We start from the raw sequence: 18,197 nt of genomic DNA, 5'->3' as shown, positions 1-18,197 counted from the left end.
AAAGGTGTCAATTGAATGCTTTTGCAATGTTGTAACTGATTATAATAATATTAACTCAGTTTTTTACTAAAACAAAAATCTTGGCATATGGTAAAATCTAAAAAACTGAACTGCTTGTTAATTTTGTTTTATTGATTCTATTTTCCACTGCATAAATAGTTCCTCCAACCATATTTCAGTGTTTTTTTATAATACTGAATTATACCAAAATAGTTTAATTAACTCTTGATGAAACCTGACATTTCATGGTGTAATGAGCCATTTCCTAAAGAGCTGTAATTGTGTTGAATTGTGAGATCAGACATTTACAACCCTACTTTTGATTATTCACAGGCTGAACATCCGTGGCCTGGCAAAGGACTTCTCAGCACATACATCTTCACATTTCAACACATCATAAATGTGAAGCTGATTGGATGGAGCACTCAAAATCCTGCGTGGCTCTACAAGGTTCCTAGTGAACATAACCTCGGAACTCCAGCATCAGGTAATTCTTCAGAAAAGTAGGCAGGCCCAGTCTGGGCACTACTTTGGGCATGCGATTGTCCAAATAGGTGCGTAGCTGGTAGCGGGCCAGGTGCTGCAGGGAGCGAGGATTATGGGCCAAGGCAAACACAGACTCATAGAATTCTCTGTGTTTCTGCAGGGAGAACCCAAAGAACAACACATAGTTTAAACCTGTGGATTGCCACAGCAATCTTTTGTCTCCTGTACATTTTGAAGGAATTGAGATTTACAGTAAGACAATGCAAAAGATAATGCAAAAATTTAGGCACTGACTTTAGCAAATACAAATACCCCACATCTGAAATATGCTGGTTTATATCGTACCCTTATTAATCCCTTCTGATTGACAGTCAATAGTTATTTGTCTCTATAAATCCACATTCTTTCTATGTAGGGCCCAGATATCTGTGGGTTCTCCTTACCTGAAATGCCTCTGGGGAAACTGCCTCCACCCATTCATCTGTAACCTTGATGCGACCATATGCATTTAGCAGCACTTCTATTGTTCGTGGAGACATACAGCAGTACCTAAGCACCTGATAGGAATGTACATATACATGTCAAAGACAGTGTCTCTATCTCTCAACTATACCTCTAGTTTACTAGCTACATTAATGCAAGTATTAAGAAATTGGATGGGAGTAATGCAGAGTAGTGTGCTGCTAATACCTAGATGGTGCACTACAAATCCTGAAAAATGATATCCATATGAAACATTACATTGTTGTTTGAACTCAGTGGACTGTTTGAAAAATTTCTAAAGAGAGATTCCTTTTTTCTTTCAGTAGCTGTATTTCTACCCAGTTTTGTTTACACTGTTTGTGATATGATTTCGCAATGGTACAATAGTAACTGGGCATGTTATGTTACAGCTAACAGCTAACCCAGGAGCAATTCATTAATGTGATGAACCATGTGGTAATTTGCGTTTCTGTGTTGTGCGACATATTAAGTGCTCTCTAGATAGTGAACAATGTAGCATATAGTGTAAGAATATAGTACATAGTACCTGAATTGTGACACTGGGTATGGCTTTCTGTCACAAATGCAAAAGTTCCTTTAAATCTAATAAAAAAATATTAAGGGGCACATTTTGAGAGGTATAAATACCCATGCTGCAATAACTTTCATTAACTATCATTAACTATCATTCAAAATGAAAATACTGTAATTTCCTGCTACTTTTTTGCTCGGCAATACAACTGAAGCATATGATCCATGTTATTTAAATACATACTGAATTAAGGTGCAGCAAATTATGTTGAAAAATTCAGCAATGGCAAGTCAAGTGGCTTGTGTTGATAGCATTTGTTGTTTGTAACTGGCCTGAGAACAGTTTCATAGTTTCTCTTAATTCAGCCAACAGATTTGGGTAATAGTAGCTGTTCCTAGATCAGGATGATAGTGACAGTTTCCACCTGGAGCTACATCCCCACCTGTTTTGGAAAGGGCAGAGGTCGGAGGGCGTATTTCTGGGGGAGCTCAGAGCAGAATAATTAAGCACTTGGCTTGATGAACAGATTGGGCCCCCCTCTGGGGGATTGTCGAGAACTTCTGCAATTAGTGCTAATTAATCTCCTATTAACATTTGCCTCGTTAAGACTCAGGCAATTTATCTGGCACAAGTGGGATTCGCTGGTTGTACTGTACTGACTGAAGTGTACAATGAGCAAAGCATTTAAAGCCAAACCACAAAATTAGGGTGAAATCAATTAAATCTAAAGCGTTCTTATCGTTTACTTTGCTGTAGCATTTATTAGTTTGTTTATTTCATGTGCTCCATAAATCTGTATATACATTTGATTACATGGCACACTTTCTTCTGAGGGCATTTTGCAATAGCACCAAATTCCTTGATTCACTTCCCATAAATCAGGGTTGGATTTGGTTTCATTTAATCTCAATCTCTGGTCCACATAAGCATTCCTTTATATAACGCTATATGGATTGATTTTCATTCCCTGAAAAGATAGAAGTAGGAGACATTTCTGAGGAGATCAGATATAAGATTTACATGAGAATGAAAATCAAAGGGAAAATAAAATTATAAAAGATATAGACAAAATGTGACACTCAGCAAGTGTGCAAGACCTGGTAGACCACCAAAACTGTTACCATCAGATAAACAGAATTTAAAGCAATACAGAAGAAAATGTGCAATGCAAATACAAAAGCTGCTGTCGTTCTGAGAACAATGGACTGGCCACTCCAGAATACAGACCTCAGTATCACCGAATGTGTTTGGGATGATTTGGATTGAAACTGCAAGCAATTTCGAAGACTGAACGTGGAAATGTTTAAAAATATCGCATATTCTTTTAAAAAGTGAAAGCAAGTCTGCTGAAAAGAATGAAAGCTGTAATGAAGGCAAAGAGTAGACACACTAAATACTGGAAAATGTGATATTATGTTTAGTTTTTGAGGCTACTTTATTTTACATATATAATTTTCGATTATATATGGGTGCTGCTTTTTTAACTTCTACTTAATTACTGTTTTGACTGGAAGTTAAATAAATGAAGGACAGTCTTTGGCTTTTGCACAATACTGTATGTAAACAACAAGCCTATTTTACAAATTTAAGTTAGAAATATTAAGTAAGTAAGGAAATTATATTGTCATTTTCTGCTCTCAATGGAAGGTCATTTTGTGTGGGGGCCCACTGATATTTTTATTTTATTTTATTTTTTTGCTATAGGATACCATTTATGCCACTGCACAGCATAAAACTTCAGTCATAAAAAAGCAGAGAACAGATTTATTTTATCGCATGTGTTGATGGAGGGGGGAAGTCTGAAAGTTATGGTAAGTTTCTCTATTTTCATGTAGAGTGAAGGGGAGAATAATTTTGAAATCAAGAATATATTTAGTATAAGATGATGGGTGAGTGAGATTTGTGAAAATAGGTCAAGGGTGTTATGCAGCCCATGCCTAATACATACAGACTCACCTTTGCCAGTGCTCCTGGCCAAACCCTGATGGATCCATAGTTCAACAATGCCTTCACTATCCTCTCTGGCTGGTGATCAATCTTATAGGCCACTATCTTCAAGATGTTATGCATGGGTGCCTCCCCACCATAGTCCATGGTGTTGACAGAGGCACCCCTTTGCAGCAGCAAATCCACCACGTCTGGGTTGGCATTCTTGCAGGCCATGTGCAGAGGTGTCTGCTTGTCAGCATCACCCGTCTGCACATCCGCTCCAGCATCCACTAGCTGCTGGCACACTTGCCTGTAGCGCTCCAGGGCAGCCAATTCCTGTGGCTGTGAGCAGGCAGAATTGAGTGGTGTGAGGCCATCATCATTCTGCCGCTCTAGTGCCGCACCATGACGCAGGTAGAGATCCACATGAGCTGAGAGGCCATGACGTGCTGCCACATGCAGTGGCGTGTCATTTTCATCCAGGCTGCGTCCATTGACAGCGGCTCCGAACTGGATGAGGTGCTTGGCACACCTGTAAGAAACCATAAGAATCACAGGGATACCAAATCTGAATAGCAGTACCACTGGAACCATGGTAAAATATAAATAAAAAGAAGGGCATATTTAATTGTGTCAATGGAATATCATTGAGGATTAAAATGACAGTTCAGGGAAAAATGTTCAGCTTGTTACATTACTTGCTGAACTTATGCTGCAACCATTTCATATCACACTTATTGTTTCAGTGTACTTACTGTGTGACAATTTCATATGATGAAAATTATGATGTCAATGTACATACATGGTAACTATTTCATATTACATACATTAAGGTGTCATTGATCAGTCAAGACATGTTTGGTGACTTTGGCATGTGAGCCTATAATATCCATTCTGAAATAATTCTACATTTGCCTCAAATTACATTATAATTTACAAAAATGGACAGAAGTAAAGACAATTCAGACTGTTATCTAATGTTCTTTTGTGCATTTTTATAGATGTGTGTGTCATACAGTGTCAGAAACCACATAAAAAGTCTATTTGAGTTTACTGAACAAGTCAATATGACTTATGTAGGATGTTTGCACACTGCTAACTGGTGGGCTGTAAGTTTCCATTACTTGTTAACTACATTAGCTTTGCAGCTCAAGTGCAAAACTAAAGAATCAGAAAAGAAACTTCAGACACCAAACATGTCTTGCTGACTGGATACATCTGGGGAAAGGGAAAAACTGTGTAAATATATTTATATTTTGCTTATCTATTACTATTAGGTACTGTCGAACAGTTATGTGTATGTGAGGTTATGTGTGTTTATGCGAAGATGTGGGTCTGTTTTTCTCCAGTTTTGCCAATTTTATTGCAAGATGACTTCTGTATTAAATATGTGGTCTTTTCTTTCTACTTTTTGGGGTATATTATACATCACAGAAAATATGAATGAATGGGTGTTTTTCAAAAGTTTCTAATATTTTAACCGATCCAGGCTGTGGTAAATTCCCCATCACTGTAATCTTTACAAAACCCTTATTTATTGATGGTGGGCTTCTGGAGGGGTAGAGCAATTGCTGCTACTTAATTCTCCTTCTCCTTCATGCTCTTCATTCCTCCTTCCCTACCATATCATGTTACAGTACTTACAGTACAGAACAATTCATATTATATTATGTATGGTGTCACTGTAATAATGGTGTTGCAAATTGAATCTCTGCAAATTATTCAAACAGTTCTTACTATATATGTACTCACTCCAGAGAGTTCAGCTCTGTACAGACGTGGAGGGGCATCAGTCCGTCCTCATTGACAGCATTGGCATTGGCACCATACTCCAGCAGCAGTTTGATGCATTCCGGTTGGCACTCCTCGCAGGCTTCATGCAATGCAGTGGTGCCTCCGGGGGCAAAATCAACATTGGCTCCTCTCAGCAGCAGGTGCCTGAGGCAGTCAGTGAAGCCTCGGCCCGCTGTAATGTGCAGAGGAGTGGTCAGCTCCTGCTCATAGGTCAGCGACCACAGTCCTGGAGCACAAAGGGACAAATGAGAGTAGCGTGTAATATACTGAGGGAAGCAGAAAATGTTGTGTAAAGTGCTTAACGCTGAATCTTGCATTAATACCCACAGGTAAATGAAAAGTAAGCTGAAATTCCAGTTAGATACTTAAGATTTTTTTCACGTCGGGTCAGAATAATTGTATATCACAGATGGAAATCAATTATTCAACTACAACCTCATTTCCAAAAAAAGCTGGGACGCTGTGCAGAATGTAAATAAAAATAAAATGCAATGATATGCAAATCATGTAAACCATATTTTCAAAGGAAAATAGTAGAAAGACAAAATATCAAATGTTGAAACTGAGAAATTTTATCATTTTTTTGAAAAATATATGCCCATTTTGAATTTGCCAACAACACATTCCAAAAAATTTGTGACAGAGGCATGTTTATCACTTTGCTGCATCACCTCTTCTTTTAACAGCACTGCAAGCATTTGGAAATTGAGGAGACACTGGGGTCTCCTTTGTCATATTTTTAATTTGATAAATGTTCCAAATGTTATCAGTGGTGGCAGGTCTGGACAAGTCAGTTTAGCACCCGGACTCTATTAATACAAAGCAATGCTCTTGTAATACATGCAGAATGTGGTTTTACATTGTCTTGCTGAAATAAGCAGCGCCTTCCCTGAAAAAGGGGTCATCTGGATGGCATATATATGTTGCCAAAACATGTATATTTCGTTCAGCATTAATGGTGCCTTCACTGATGTGCATGTCGCCCATGCCATGTGCAGTAATGCTCCCCGATACCATCATAAATACTGGCTTTTGAACTGTCCACTGAAAACAAACTTGAGTGGTCTTTAGCTTGGACACACTGTCCATTATTTCCAAAAAGAATTTCATATGTTGATTTGTCGGACAACAGGACACTTTTCCATCTGCTCTCAGTCTATTTAAAATGAGCTTGGGCCCAGTGAAGGTGGCAGCGTTTCTGGATTCTGTTTATATAAGGTTTCTTCTTTGCATTTTAGAGTTTTAATTAGCATTTGTGGAAGCAATGACAGACGGAAGTGTTTCTGAGCCCAAGCAGTAGTTTCCTCTACAGAAACATGTCTATTTTTAATGCAGTGTCGTCTGAGGGCCCAAAGATCATGTCCATCAAATACTGCTTTTGGCCCATGTCCCTTCCATATAGAGATTTCTCCAGATTCTCTGAATCTTTTAATGTTATAATATACCATAGCCTCTCCTTGGATCACCACCTTATCGTGGTGGAGGGGTTTGCGTGCTTGAATGATTTTAGGAGCTATGTTGTCTGGAGCAAAAGCTCCTGGTAGGGTCTCCCATGGCAAACTGGTCCTAGGTGACAGGTCAGACAAAGTGTGATCCATAATAACCCCTATGAAGACACAAAAACTGGACTTGTGTACCCTGCCCGGAACAGGGTTACCGGGGCCCCACCCTGGAGCCAGGCCTGGGGGAGGGGCTCGCCAGCGAGTGTCTGGTGGCCGGGCATATACTCATGGTGCCCGGCCGGGCCCAGCCCGAAGGAGTTACATGAGTCCCTCCTCCCATCGACCCACCACCAATGGGAGGGGCAGTAGTAGGGGTTCGGTGCGTTGTGGATCGGGCAGTGTCCGAAGGCATGGGCCTTGGCGTTCTGATCCTCGGTTGCTGAAACTGGCTTTTTGAACTTGGAACGTTACCTCACTGGCGGGAAAGGAGCCTGAGTTGGTGCGCGAGGTTGAGAGATACCGGCTAGATATAGTCGGGCTCACCTCAACACACAGCTTGGGCTCTGGGTCCAATCTCCTTGAGAGGGGCTGGACTTCATTCTTTTCTGGAGTTGACCATGGTGAGAGGCGGCGGGCAGGTGTGGGCTTTCTCATAGCCCCTCGACTCGGTGCCTGTATGTTGGGGTTTTCTCCGGTGGACGAGAGGGTAGCTTCCCTACGCCTTCGGGTTGGGGAACGGGTCCTGACTGTTGTCTGTGCTTATGCACCGAACAGCAGTTCAGAGTACCCAGCCTTCTTAGAGTCCTTGGGAAGGGTGCTTGAAAGTGCTCCTCCTGGAGACTCTATTGTCCTACTGGGGGACTTCAACGCTCACGTGGGCAATGACAGTGAGACCTGGAGGGGTGTGATTGGGAGGAATGGCCTCTCTGATCTGAACCCGAGTGGTGTTCAGTTTTTGGACTTCTGCGCAAACCACAGTTTGTCCATCACGAACACCATGTTTGAACACAAGGATGTCCATAAGTGCACATGGCACCAGGACACCCTAGGCCGCAGTTCAATGATTGACTTTGTAGTCGTGTCATCAGACTTGCGGCCATGTGTTTTGGACACTCGGGTAAAGAGAGGAGCTGAGCTGTCAACTGATCACCACCTAGTGGTGAGTTGGATCAGGTGGTGGGGGAAGCGGCTGACTGTAGCTGTGGCCGTAAGGTAGTTGGTGCCTGTTGGGGCGGTAATCCTTGAACCCGGTGGTGGACACCCCAGGTGAGAGATGCCGTCAAGCTGAAGAAGGAGTCCTACCAGGCATGGTTGGCCTGTGGGACACCAGAGGCAGCTGGCAGGTATCGACAGGCCAAGCGATCTGCGGCTTCAGTTGTCACCAAGGCAAAAACCCGTGTATGGGAGGAGTTTGGTGAGGCCTTGGAAAGTGACTTTAAGTCGGCTCCGAAAAGATTCTGGCAAACCGTCAGGCAACTCAGAAGGGGAAAGCAGTGTGCCACTAGCACTGTATATAGTGGAGATGGTGTGCTGCTGACTTCGACTGAAGACGTCATTGGGCGGTGGAAGGAATACTTTGAGGACCTTCTCAATCCCACCGACACGTTCTCCAGTGAGGAGGCTAAGTCTGGGGACATGGGAATAGGCTTGTGCATTACTGAGGCCGAAGTCGCTAAGGTAGTTAAGAAGCTCCTTGGTGGCAAGGCTCCAGGGGTGGATGAGATCCACCCTGAGTTCCTCAAGGCTCTGGATGTTGTGGGGCTGTCTTGGCTGACACGCCTTTTCAGCATTGCGTGGACATCGGGGGCGGTGCCACTGGATTGGCAGACTGGGGTGGTGGTGCCTCTTTTTAAAAAAGGGGACCGGAGGGTGTGTTCCAACTACAGGGGAATCACACTCCTCAGCCTCCCTGGCAGGCATTCGACTGTGTTCCCCGGGGTATTCTGTGGGAGGTGCTTTGGGAGTACGGGGTACATGGCTCTTTGCTATGAGCCATTCAGGCCCTGTACAAACAAAGCTGGAGTTTGGTTCGCATAGCCAGCAGTAAGTCAGACTCGTTCCCAGTGAGAGTTGGACTCCGTCAGGGCTGCCCTTTGTCACCGATTCTATTCATAATTTTTATGGATAGAATTTCTAGGCGCAGTCAAGGGATGGAGGGTGTCCGGTTTGGTGACCTCAGGGTCACATCGCTGCTGTTTGCAGATGATGTGGTCCTATTGGGGACATCAGGTCGCGAACTTCAGCTTTCGCTGGATCGGTTTGCAGCCGAGTGTGAAGCGGCTGGGATGAGAATCAGTACCTCTAAATCCGAGACCATGGTTCTCAGGCAGAAAAGCGTGGAGAGCCCTCTCTGGGTCGGGGATAGGCTCTTGCCTCAAGTGGAGGAGTTCAAGTATCTCGGGGTCTTGTTCACGAGTGATGGTACAAGGGAGCGGGAGATTGACAGGCGGATTGGTGCTGGGTCAGCAGTGATGCGGGCTCTTTACCGGTCTGTTGTGGTGAAGAAAGAGCTGAGCCATAAGGCAAGGCTATCGATTTACCGGTCGATCTACGTTCCCACCCTCACCTATGGTCATGAGCTTTGGGTAATGACCGAAAGAATAAGATCGCGAATACAAGCGGCCGAAATGAGTTTCCTCCGCAGGGTGTCTGGACTCTCCCTTAGAGATAGGGTGAGAAGTTCAGTCATCCGGGAAGGACTCGGAGTAGAGCCGCTGCTTCTTCACGTCGAGAGGAGCCAGCTGAGGTGGTTCGGGCATCTGGTTAGGATGCCTCCTGGACGCCTCCCTCGGGAGGTGTCACAGGCAAGTCCACCTGGGAGGAGACCCCGGGGAAGACCCAGGACACGCTGGCGCGACTATATCGCCCAGCTGGCCTGGGAGCGCCTCGGAATCCCCCTTGGAGAGCTGGTGGAAGTAGCTGGGGAAAGGGAGGTCTGGGCTTCATTGCTTAGGATGCTGCCCCCGCGACCCGAACCCCGGAGAAGCGGAAGATAATGGATGGATGGATGGATGGATGGATGGAATATACCATAGATGATAAAAGGCAAAAGTTCTTTGCTGTTTTACATTGAGAAACGACTTAAATTGTTGCACTATTTGATCATGCAGAGTGTTGAACCTCTCCTCATCTTTAATTCTGAAAGACTCAGCCTCTCTGGGATGTTCTTTTTATACCCAATCATGTAACTGACTTGTTGCCAATTAACCACCAGGTGTTAATCAAATCAGAATGGTAATATATTTAAAAAAAAACAAACAAAAAAAAAACTCAGTTTTGACATTTGATGTGTTGTCTTCATACTACTTTCAATGAAATACAGGGTTTAAATGATTTGCACATCATTGCATGTTGTTTTTATTTACATTTCACACAGCATCCAAACCTTTTTGCAAATGGGATTGGTGTATGGAAAACCTGCTTTTAGCTTAGACCAATCTGATTGAAAACATTAAACGACTGGCAGAATGGCACATTGAGTAGTACTGCACACAGGTAAATGAATAGGAAGCTGAAATTCCAGGAAGATTTTAAAGGCCTCACATAGCGCCAGAATAGTTATATACACTCACCGGCTACTTTATTAGGTACACCTTGATAATAAAAGGTTGGACCCCCTTTTGCCTCCAGACCGACCTTAATTCTTCGTGGCATACTTTCAACAAGGTGTAGGAAACATTCCTCAGAGATTTTGGTTGGTTATTTGAGTTACTGTTGCCTTTCTATCTTCTCGAACCAGTCTGCCCGTTCTCCTCTGACCTCTAACATCAACAAGGTATTTTCGTCCACACAACTGCCGCTCACTGGATATTTTTCTCTTTTTCTGACCGTTCTCTGTAAACCCTAGAGATTGTTGTGCGTAAAATCCCAGTAGATCAACAGTTTCTGAAATACTCAGATCAGCCCATCTGGCACCAACAACCATGCCACATTCAAAGTCACTTAAATCACCCTTTTTTTCCCATTCTGATGCTCGGTTTGCACTTCAGGAAGTTTTCTTGACCACCTCTACATGCCTAAATGGCTTGAGTTGCAGCCATATGATTGGCTGATTAGCTATTTGTGTTAACAAGCAATTGAACATTGTACCTAATAAAGTGGCTGGTTAGTATATATCAGGAAAATCCGTTTTGGCCTGGCCCAAGCTGATTTAATACATTAAATAACTGTCAACAGTTACTGTGTGAACAGTAATGCACACAGGTAAATGAATAGGTGAAAGTCCAAGTGGATATTGAAGACCTTATTCACGTTGGGCCAGAGAAATTACATGTCACAGATATTGATCCAGTGTCCCACTGTAAGGAAAACTTGGTTTTAGCCTGGTCCAAGCTGACCTAATACTAAAAAAAACTAAAAACTAAATATAACTGAAAACATGGCACATATAGAAAGTGGTGCCCACATGGCAGCTGAAATTCCAGGTGAATATCAAAAGGCTTATTCACATCAAGCCAAAATACTTACATGCCACAGACAGACAACAAATCTGGTTTTAGCTTGGCCCCAAGCTGAATTAATACATTAAAATAACTGACAGCATGACGCATTGAGCAGTAATACACATGGGTAAATAAATAAGAATGTGAAATTCCATGTGGATATTGAAGACCTCATTCACGTCAGACCAGAGAAATTCCATATCACAGATAGAGAACCAGTCTCCCACTGTAAGGAAGTCCTGGTTTTAGCCTGGTCTGAATGAATAGGATGCTGAAATTCCAGGTGAATATTGAAGGCCTTATTCACGTCGGGCCAGAATAATTACAAATCACAGACAGAAAATCAATCTCCCGCTGTAAAGGAAACATGGTTTTAGCCTTGCCAAAGCTGATTTAATACATTCAAATACCTCTCAACATGGCACATTGAGCAGTAACGCACACAAGTAAATGAATAGGAAGCTGAAATTCCAGGTAAATGTTGATGGCATTATTCACATCAGATCAGAAAATTTACATTGTAGATCCAGTCTTCAAATGTCCGGACAACCTGGTTTTACTCTGGCCCAAGCTTATTTAATTCTTAATAATAAATACTGGAAACATGGCACATATAGCGGTCGTGCCCACAGGAAAATGAACAGGATGCTAGAATTCTAGAAGGCTATTGAGAACATTATTCACATCCAGCTAAAATAATTACATATCCTAGATAAAAGATCCAGTCTCCCACTATAAGAAAAACATGGTTTTAGATTGGCCCAAACTGATTTAATACATTAAAACAACTGGCAACATGGCACATTGAGCAGTAATGCACACAGTTAAAGGAATGGGAAGCCAAAATTCCAGGTGGATGTTGAATGCATTATTCACATAGGGCCAGAATAGTTACTTATCTGAGATAGAAAACCAGGTTCCCACTGTAAGGAAAACCTAGTACCTTTGACTTTTAAATGATTACATCAGGCTTTATATGGAGACTTGCAGCAGTGCACACATACATATTTTAGTTATTTTTTGTCCCCTGAGTTAGTAATGCTGCTTCTTTCAGTTTTAACAAAAATATTACATAGTGCTGCTTTCATATAAGCAAATCTTCAAGAATCCAAAATGAATAATGTTATGAAATAATGTAAAAAATAATTTTAATCTAATCTACTATAATTCTATAATATTCTATTTCATACAACAGACATGAACTCTTGACATACTTAACCCTCTGTAGTTGAACCTGAAGTTCTTCCACTCCTCTATGTCACTAGTATCATAAATAGCGTCCATAAGGTGTGCATATTCAGGGTCATCAATGATACTGATCACAGTGATCTCATCGCCAACCAAAAGTGCATTCCAGAATTGAAGAATGCATCCTTCAGCGCGCGCTGTTGCGATCACGTCATTGCGATATTTCTTCTGCTTCCGGAACTTAATCTTTGGCGCCATGCCAGAGAAGAAAGTATCTCTGCTCAAGATCTATAAAGCTTCTAATTGGATAGTATCCAACTTCAGGCTTCCTTCAAGTAACCCTTCTTGTTTGGATGCTGCTTTGAGCAGTAGGACAGTTGCTTCTCTTGGGTAACGTTTGGATAGTCTGAGCTCTGTTTGTCTGGACAGGGGCTATTTTAAGGGACGCTGACTGATATCTGACCTTTTGATACCTTAGACCCATGAGGTGTTTTGGGCTTCTGTAGCTGATGAAATTTGTGTGCTCACATATCACGCTATTGCATTTATTAACATGACCTGTACATGCTACCTTGACCTCCAGAAGTTCTGACATCCTTGATAAATGAAAACAAAAAAAAGTTATGAAAGATCATAATATGCATAAAAAGTAACCTTCCTGTAAAACTAAATTTAGTACTGACCAGTATTGTGTCTTCTCTTACAATACTGGATGATGACAGGGGACAAATGAAGGTTTCTGGAATCATTTGTCCAGAGAAAATCATCTCTAAGAGTCCTTAGTCTTCATTCAACTCAAGTCTTTGCTTGAGTTTAAGTCGTAAACTGGAATGGCGACTACAAAAGCTTGACTCTGTGGTCAGTGAATTAATTTCTGTGTATACTTGTGATATGCTTCAGATTATTGTCTTTCTCAAGGTGATTCAACCTTAACCTCCTGCTGAAGGCAGTCAGATACTGATGTAAAATTTCCTAGTTTTTGAGGTCCATGATGTCATGTATTCTAAGGTCTTTGGGGGAAAAAACAGCCAAACATCATTGTTCCACCACCACACTTCACAGTAGAGAGTAGCATCTTTTCTGCATTACATTGACAATTTATTATACCCAACACACTTCTGATGTTCATATCTGAAAAAAGTCTTTTTTTTGTCATCTGACAAAAGACCTAACTATTTTCAGTGAATTCTAGCCTCTTAGGTTTGTGATTTGACAGCAAGGCCTTTCTCTGAACATGCCTTCTAAATAGTGTTGCTATGGAGATGGTTTAATTGTCATTTTAAAGAATGGTTACCCCCACAATGCAACTGGTATGAGGCAATATTTCACACTTTTGTAAAGTTATGATTATTAGCCTTTGTTTGAAGTTTAACAGCCTTATGCCTCATTTCATTAATATATGAATTATACTTATCCATTGATATATTGTATTTTAATGGGTGACTGGGTGTTTGGCTTGTATGTCACTGAGTCCAACTCGAGAATATCAAGAAAAGAAAGACTTGAAAGTCGTCTTGGACTTCAATACCAATGACTCGGACTCAGACTTCAGCTTTATGACTCAGAAAGACTCAAGACACAAAGTTGAAGAAACATGGAGAGATGTCTGATTGCAGACTGGTACACGGACGGTTGCACTGAATGTTAATGGATTCGTTTCCCGCCGTCAATCTGATATACAGCAGCATCATCAGATGTCTAGCTTATTTTACCTCGGGAAGACAATTTAAGTCTTAGAGCTGAAGTTCAGCTCCATAAACTGGAAACAAGCAAAGCATCAACAGCATCAATGTGCCCTCACTCAGCACTTAAACTCTTAGTGGAGAAACTCGTGAGGCGAACTAACCGTTTTCCTCATGACAGCATGTCATTCTACTTTATATGGTGCAACAGTTTGGCACTGGAACATAACTGCTGCACCATTCAAGGTGGAACGGAAAATTTAAATAAGAAGCTGATGGCAGAAAAGTGAGCTTCACAGTTTCACACATTCACCATCATTTTGCTGTCATTTCTGTAAACTTTGTTCTGCTAAGTCGTTTTGGTTTCTGTTATCGTCTAAATTCTATTCAAATCATGCAGTTGTTTTTAGTTCACTGAACTAGTTTAGTGCTGAGCTAGTTTTTATTTTAATCCTATGTACTCAATGTTGTATTTTTTAGTTCAACAGCATTTTTTCAAATTATTTTCATGTGTTGTTGCACTATTCTTTGTGTATACAGCATACCTGCCATAGTCATCTGTGTACCATGGATTCTGTATTTTAGTTGGAAGGGTAAAAAAAAAATCTTGATTGAGACTTACTTGTTCCCACCTGGTATTTAGTATGTGTCCCCTAAATATATATAAGAATTAACTATATATAGAACTATATATAGAAGTAATATGTAAGAAGTAACACATTTAGAGTGCATGTAGAATACACACTCGTAGGGCATAAATTCTGCTTTGTAAAATGTAATTAATTCACACTATTCTGTTACTCATTGGCAGTTTTCTTCATGTTATTCGTATGTTAATATATTTCAAGTTACAATGTACTCAACATTAATTTGGCTTTTTTGCCTGCTTCAGTCCACTACTGTTCCTGTGTACAATTTGCTGTATACCAACAACAAAGTCTTGTGATTTTGACTATGAAGTGGATAGATATGCAATTTTTAGTTAATAGCATATAAGTAACTTGCAACAAAACACATGCACAAGCCAGTATGACACTGATACAAAGCTTATTCCTTGAGAACATGTCCTATACTGAGGAAACTGTTGGATCGTCCCTCAAAATGTAGTGGCACTGAGATTAATAACTGAATCACAGTTATTTATCGGTCTATTCAGGCTTTAGTAGTTTCGCATTTGTGAAGAGGTCATTTTTTGAATTCTTCTGTAGAGTTTGTTACATCCTGTGCACTGATTTTAAAGAGTTAATAAACAAGCTTTGACAGTGTTTCTTTTAAAGGTAGTATATATTTTTCATTTAGTGGTAAGTTTTCTAAAATGATTCTGCTTAAAAATGTAAAGTTTAATTTATGTGAATACTTCCAAAATGTCACTTGGATTGAATAGATTCTTTATTTTTGTATTCCAGATACTTGTATTTCATTACATCCCAACCCTGTCTGTGTTAAATGTGAGATTAGACTGTATCTAAGTCTGTGTTCTCTCTATATGTTATATTACATCCCAACCCTGTTATACCCTGGTGAGAGGAAGTCATGAAAGACCACTGAAGAGTTTATAAAGACTTTGGTGTGCTTGAAAAGAGGCAAATAGGAGAATATTTCTAGTACATTTTATTCAAATATTGTAGAGGTGTCAATAGTTGTTGCTTTTTTTAAAAGAAAACTATTTCTTAATTTCCTTGCTTTTTCATTGCAGGATCACAAAGTTGAATTGCTGAATTGAGTAAATGAAAACTGTGTCCACACATCTTTTAGTTAAAAACCTTTGAAACATTTAGCATTTTGTTGCCTTAAATTAAGGTGAATGAAGATTAATTTTCAGTGTTAAAAATATTTTGAAAGTTTAATTTATTAATAGACTCAGACTGCTCTGAAATATTCTTTACCAACAACTACATAGTGTTCATGTAGCACTATCAACCAAAAGAAATATTAATTAATTTCAACCAGTTAAAGACAAAAATGTACATTGAGTTATTCAGGTTTTTCCATCCTCATTCAGCCAGCCTTTATCATGAAACCATAGTATTTCAATGACTTCTTCAGCCACTTAATTAAGGACTGTCTCCAAAAAAATAAAAATAAAACCCCTCTCTTACCTCTTACTTTCCCATCTGAGACCCAGCGCATGGCTCCTCCTTCAGGCTGGATGACCAGGTTGGCTGATGAGCCTTTGGGAAAGAACTCCTTCACAGCCTCCACGTTTCCCGTGTACAGGGCATTTTGCACCACCAGGTCACGGCACACCATTGGTGCGGTCGGCTCCAAACGGGTCTGTTTGAAAAGCCTGGTCTTCTCCCGGGCCTCCTTCCTCAGCAGGTAACCACTAAGTACCGGGTCTACCAATTGCCTCTGATAGCGCCTTCTCTCCAGCAGGTCCCTGTCCTGTTCGAGAGAGCGCAGGGCTGTTGGAGTGAAGGCGAAGCTTCTTTGAGACATTCTGACAAAGCAAGTGACACTATGAAGGAAACCTTTGCCTTGCCTTCTTTTTCTTATTTTCTCTTTCTATTCTTCAAAAATTTGTTTCTAAATGGGAATAAGAGCTGCGGAGATGGCCTGGAATCTCCTAAATGGCCATATGCACCCCACTCTTATCTAGCACAGGCTCAGTGAGGTTGTTTTGATACCCAATCTGAGTTGGGCCCTGTGAGCAGAAATCTATTTTTACTGTGATCACATGGACATGGCATACCAAGTTTAATGTGCTGCAGTTGAAACTCTATTTAACATGAGCACATGGGCATTTTTGTTACACTTTCATTGGGCTAAATTTAGTCTAAACAACCACAGGCCTATTCTGTGTAAAGCTAATGATACGCTTATGACAATTTTTTTTGTCATGTCTGTCATTACTGGCCAGGCTGATAACTACAAATAGCTGCAGATAAATTATGAGTCACGACTGACCACCCACATGGTAGAAAAGGTCTTGCATGGCTTATCTCGCCACAGTCTCAACAAGCTAACACAAGGGCCTCTGATATAGTTTAATTTTTTGGCTCTGTGTTGTTTAATGTTGAAGAATTTACAAGTATGTTTTGCTAACCGATCCTTTCAGGATTAAACTGCAGCAAAGTATTTGTATTAACATTAGTTCTTAAACGGCTCTTACCTTGGATGTACAGTTCTATGAAAAACCTTTAAATGGTATATTAAATAATGTGAAGTTTCTGTGAATTTCAAAAAGGCTTTTCACCCTCAAAATTGTCATTTCTTTAAAAAAATGGTTCTTTGAAGAACTGTCCATTGAAAGTTTCTTTAGGGAACCAAATGTGGTTTCTCTGTGGCCATTGTAATGGCAATAATATCAACCTCTCTTATATTTATAGTGAGATCAGTCCATTGTTTGCACTTATTTAATCAGCTACCCAATTTTTTGTAAAAAAAGATTCCTTTTGAGTTGCCATCTAAAAACATTTCTGTGTTTGATCCATATGTTAATGGCACTGCCGATTTGAATATATATATGCCATTGATTGCGTTCTGCAGTGCAGTAATAGCTGTCACATTGACTGAAGGCATCAAAGAGTTTCGACTTTGCAAACACACATTACTGGCAAGGGAGAGAGAATGGCAAGATTGTTTTTGCTGCTGGAGTACATCCTTTTAAATGATACGCATAATGAGTTTATAATATGCATCTGGGCTACCTCCTCTCTACTTTGATGTCTTCCAAATGGCCCGGGTGTCATCAGCAAAACATGTAGGCACTTTCCCGCCCCATTGCCTCCCAAATGTATTTTAAATATCATTCCTCGTAACGCAATTATTTAAAACGTTGAACTAAACACTTACTAATGGGGGAAAAGAGACAGCGACTTCCACAAATTCATTTCTCAAATGGTGGACATTCAATTTTTGTGGAGACAGGGACTTTCTCGACCAAGAAAAGAAGAGGGTTGGAGAAAAAAACTGCATCGAATCAGCAGTCCTCTCACTCATTCGTCTTACTCCCTGCAGACAACACATACACTCAGAGCACACACACACACACACCAGCAGAATCTCGTCTTTCTGCCTGCACAACACACACACACACACACACACACACACACATGTCCATCTCAGTCCCTGTAGGTGAAAGAGGCAAGATAAACAGAAATCTGGCCATCTGTGATGTGCTGTGGTCAAACAGGCCTCTGACTGGACTCACAAAACAATCTAATGATCGCAAATCTCATCAATACAATTAGGCAATTAGTTCCTGCTGATTATCTCC

At 40.8% G+C, this 18,197-nt stretch overlaps 1 protein-coding gene across 3 annotated transcripts in view; it reads right to left on the bottom strand.

Annotated features, from left to right (window-relative positions):
- Window positions 1-16,572, bottom strand: part of asb10 (ankyrin repeat and SOCS box containing 10) — a 17,411-nt gene extending 839 nt beyond the window's left edge. The window contains exons 1-5 of one of the 3 annotated variants that reach the window (XR_005130093.1): window positions 16,078-16,572; window positions 5,183-5,450; window positions 3,458-3,962; window positions 930-1,043; window positions 318-640 (exon numbers count right to left, since the gene is read on the bottom strand). Coding sequence is in view for 2 of the 3 variants with exons in the window: in XM_037537091.1 (XP_037392988.1) it covers window positions 455-640; window positions 930-1,043; window positions 3,458-3,962; window positions 5,183-5,450; window positions 16,078-16,417 (1,413 nt within the window). In the remaining variant the exon portion in view is untranslated. Of the gene's footprint in view, window positions 641-929; window positions 1,044-3,457; window positions 3,963-5,182; window positions 5,451-12,322; window positions 12,686-16,077 lie in introns of those variants that run through there. The other 2 variants (XM_037537091.1, XM_037537092.1) reach the window with 2 other exon arrangements.
- Between the last annotated feature and the right edge of the window lie 1,625 nt (window positions 16,573-18,197).

The sequence above is a fragment of the Pygocentrus nattereri genome, chromosome 3, assembly GCF_015220715.1.
Source record: "Pygocentrus nattereri isolate fPygNat1 chromosome 3, fPygNat1.pri, whole genome shotgun sequence".
In the NCBI taxonomy this organism is placed as follows: Eukaryota; Metazoa; Chordata; class Actinopteri; order Characiformes; family Serrasalmidae; genus Pygocentrus; species Pygocentrus nattereri.
Note: the sequence above shows the minus strand (reverse complement) of the source record. Positions and strands in the feature narration are given on the sequence as shown.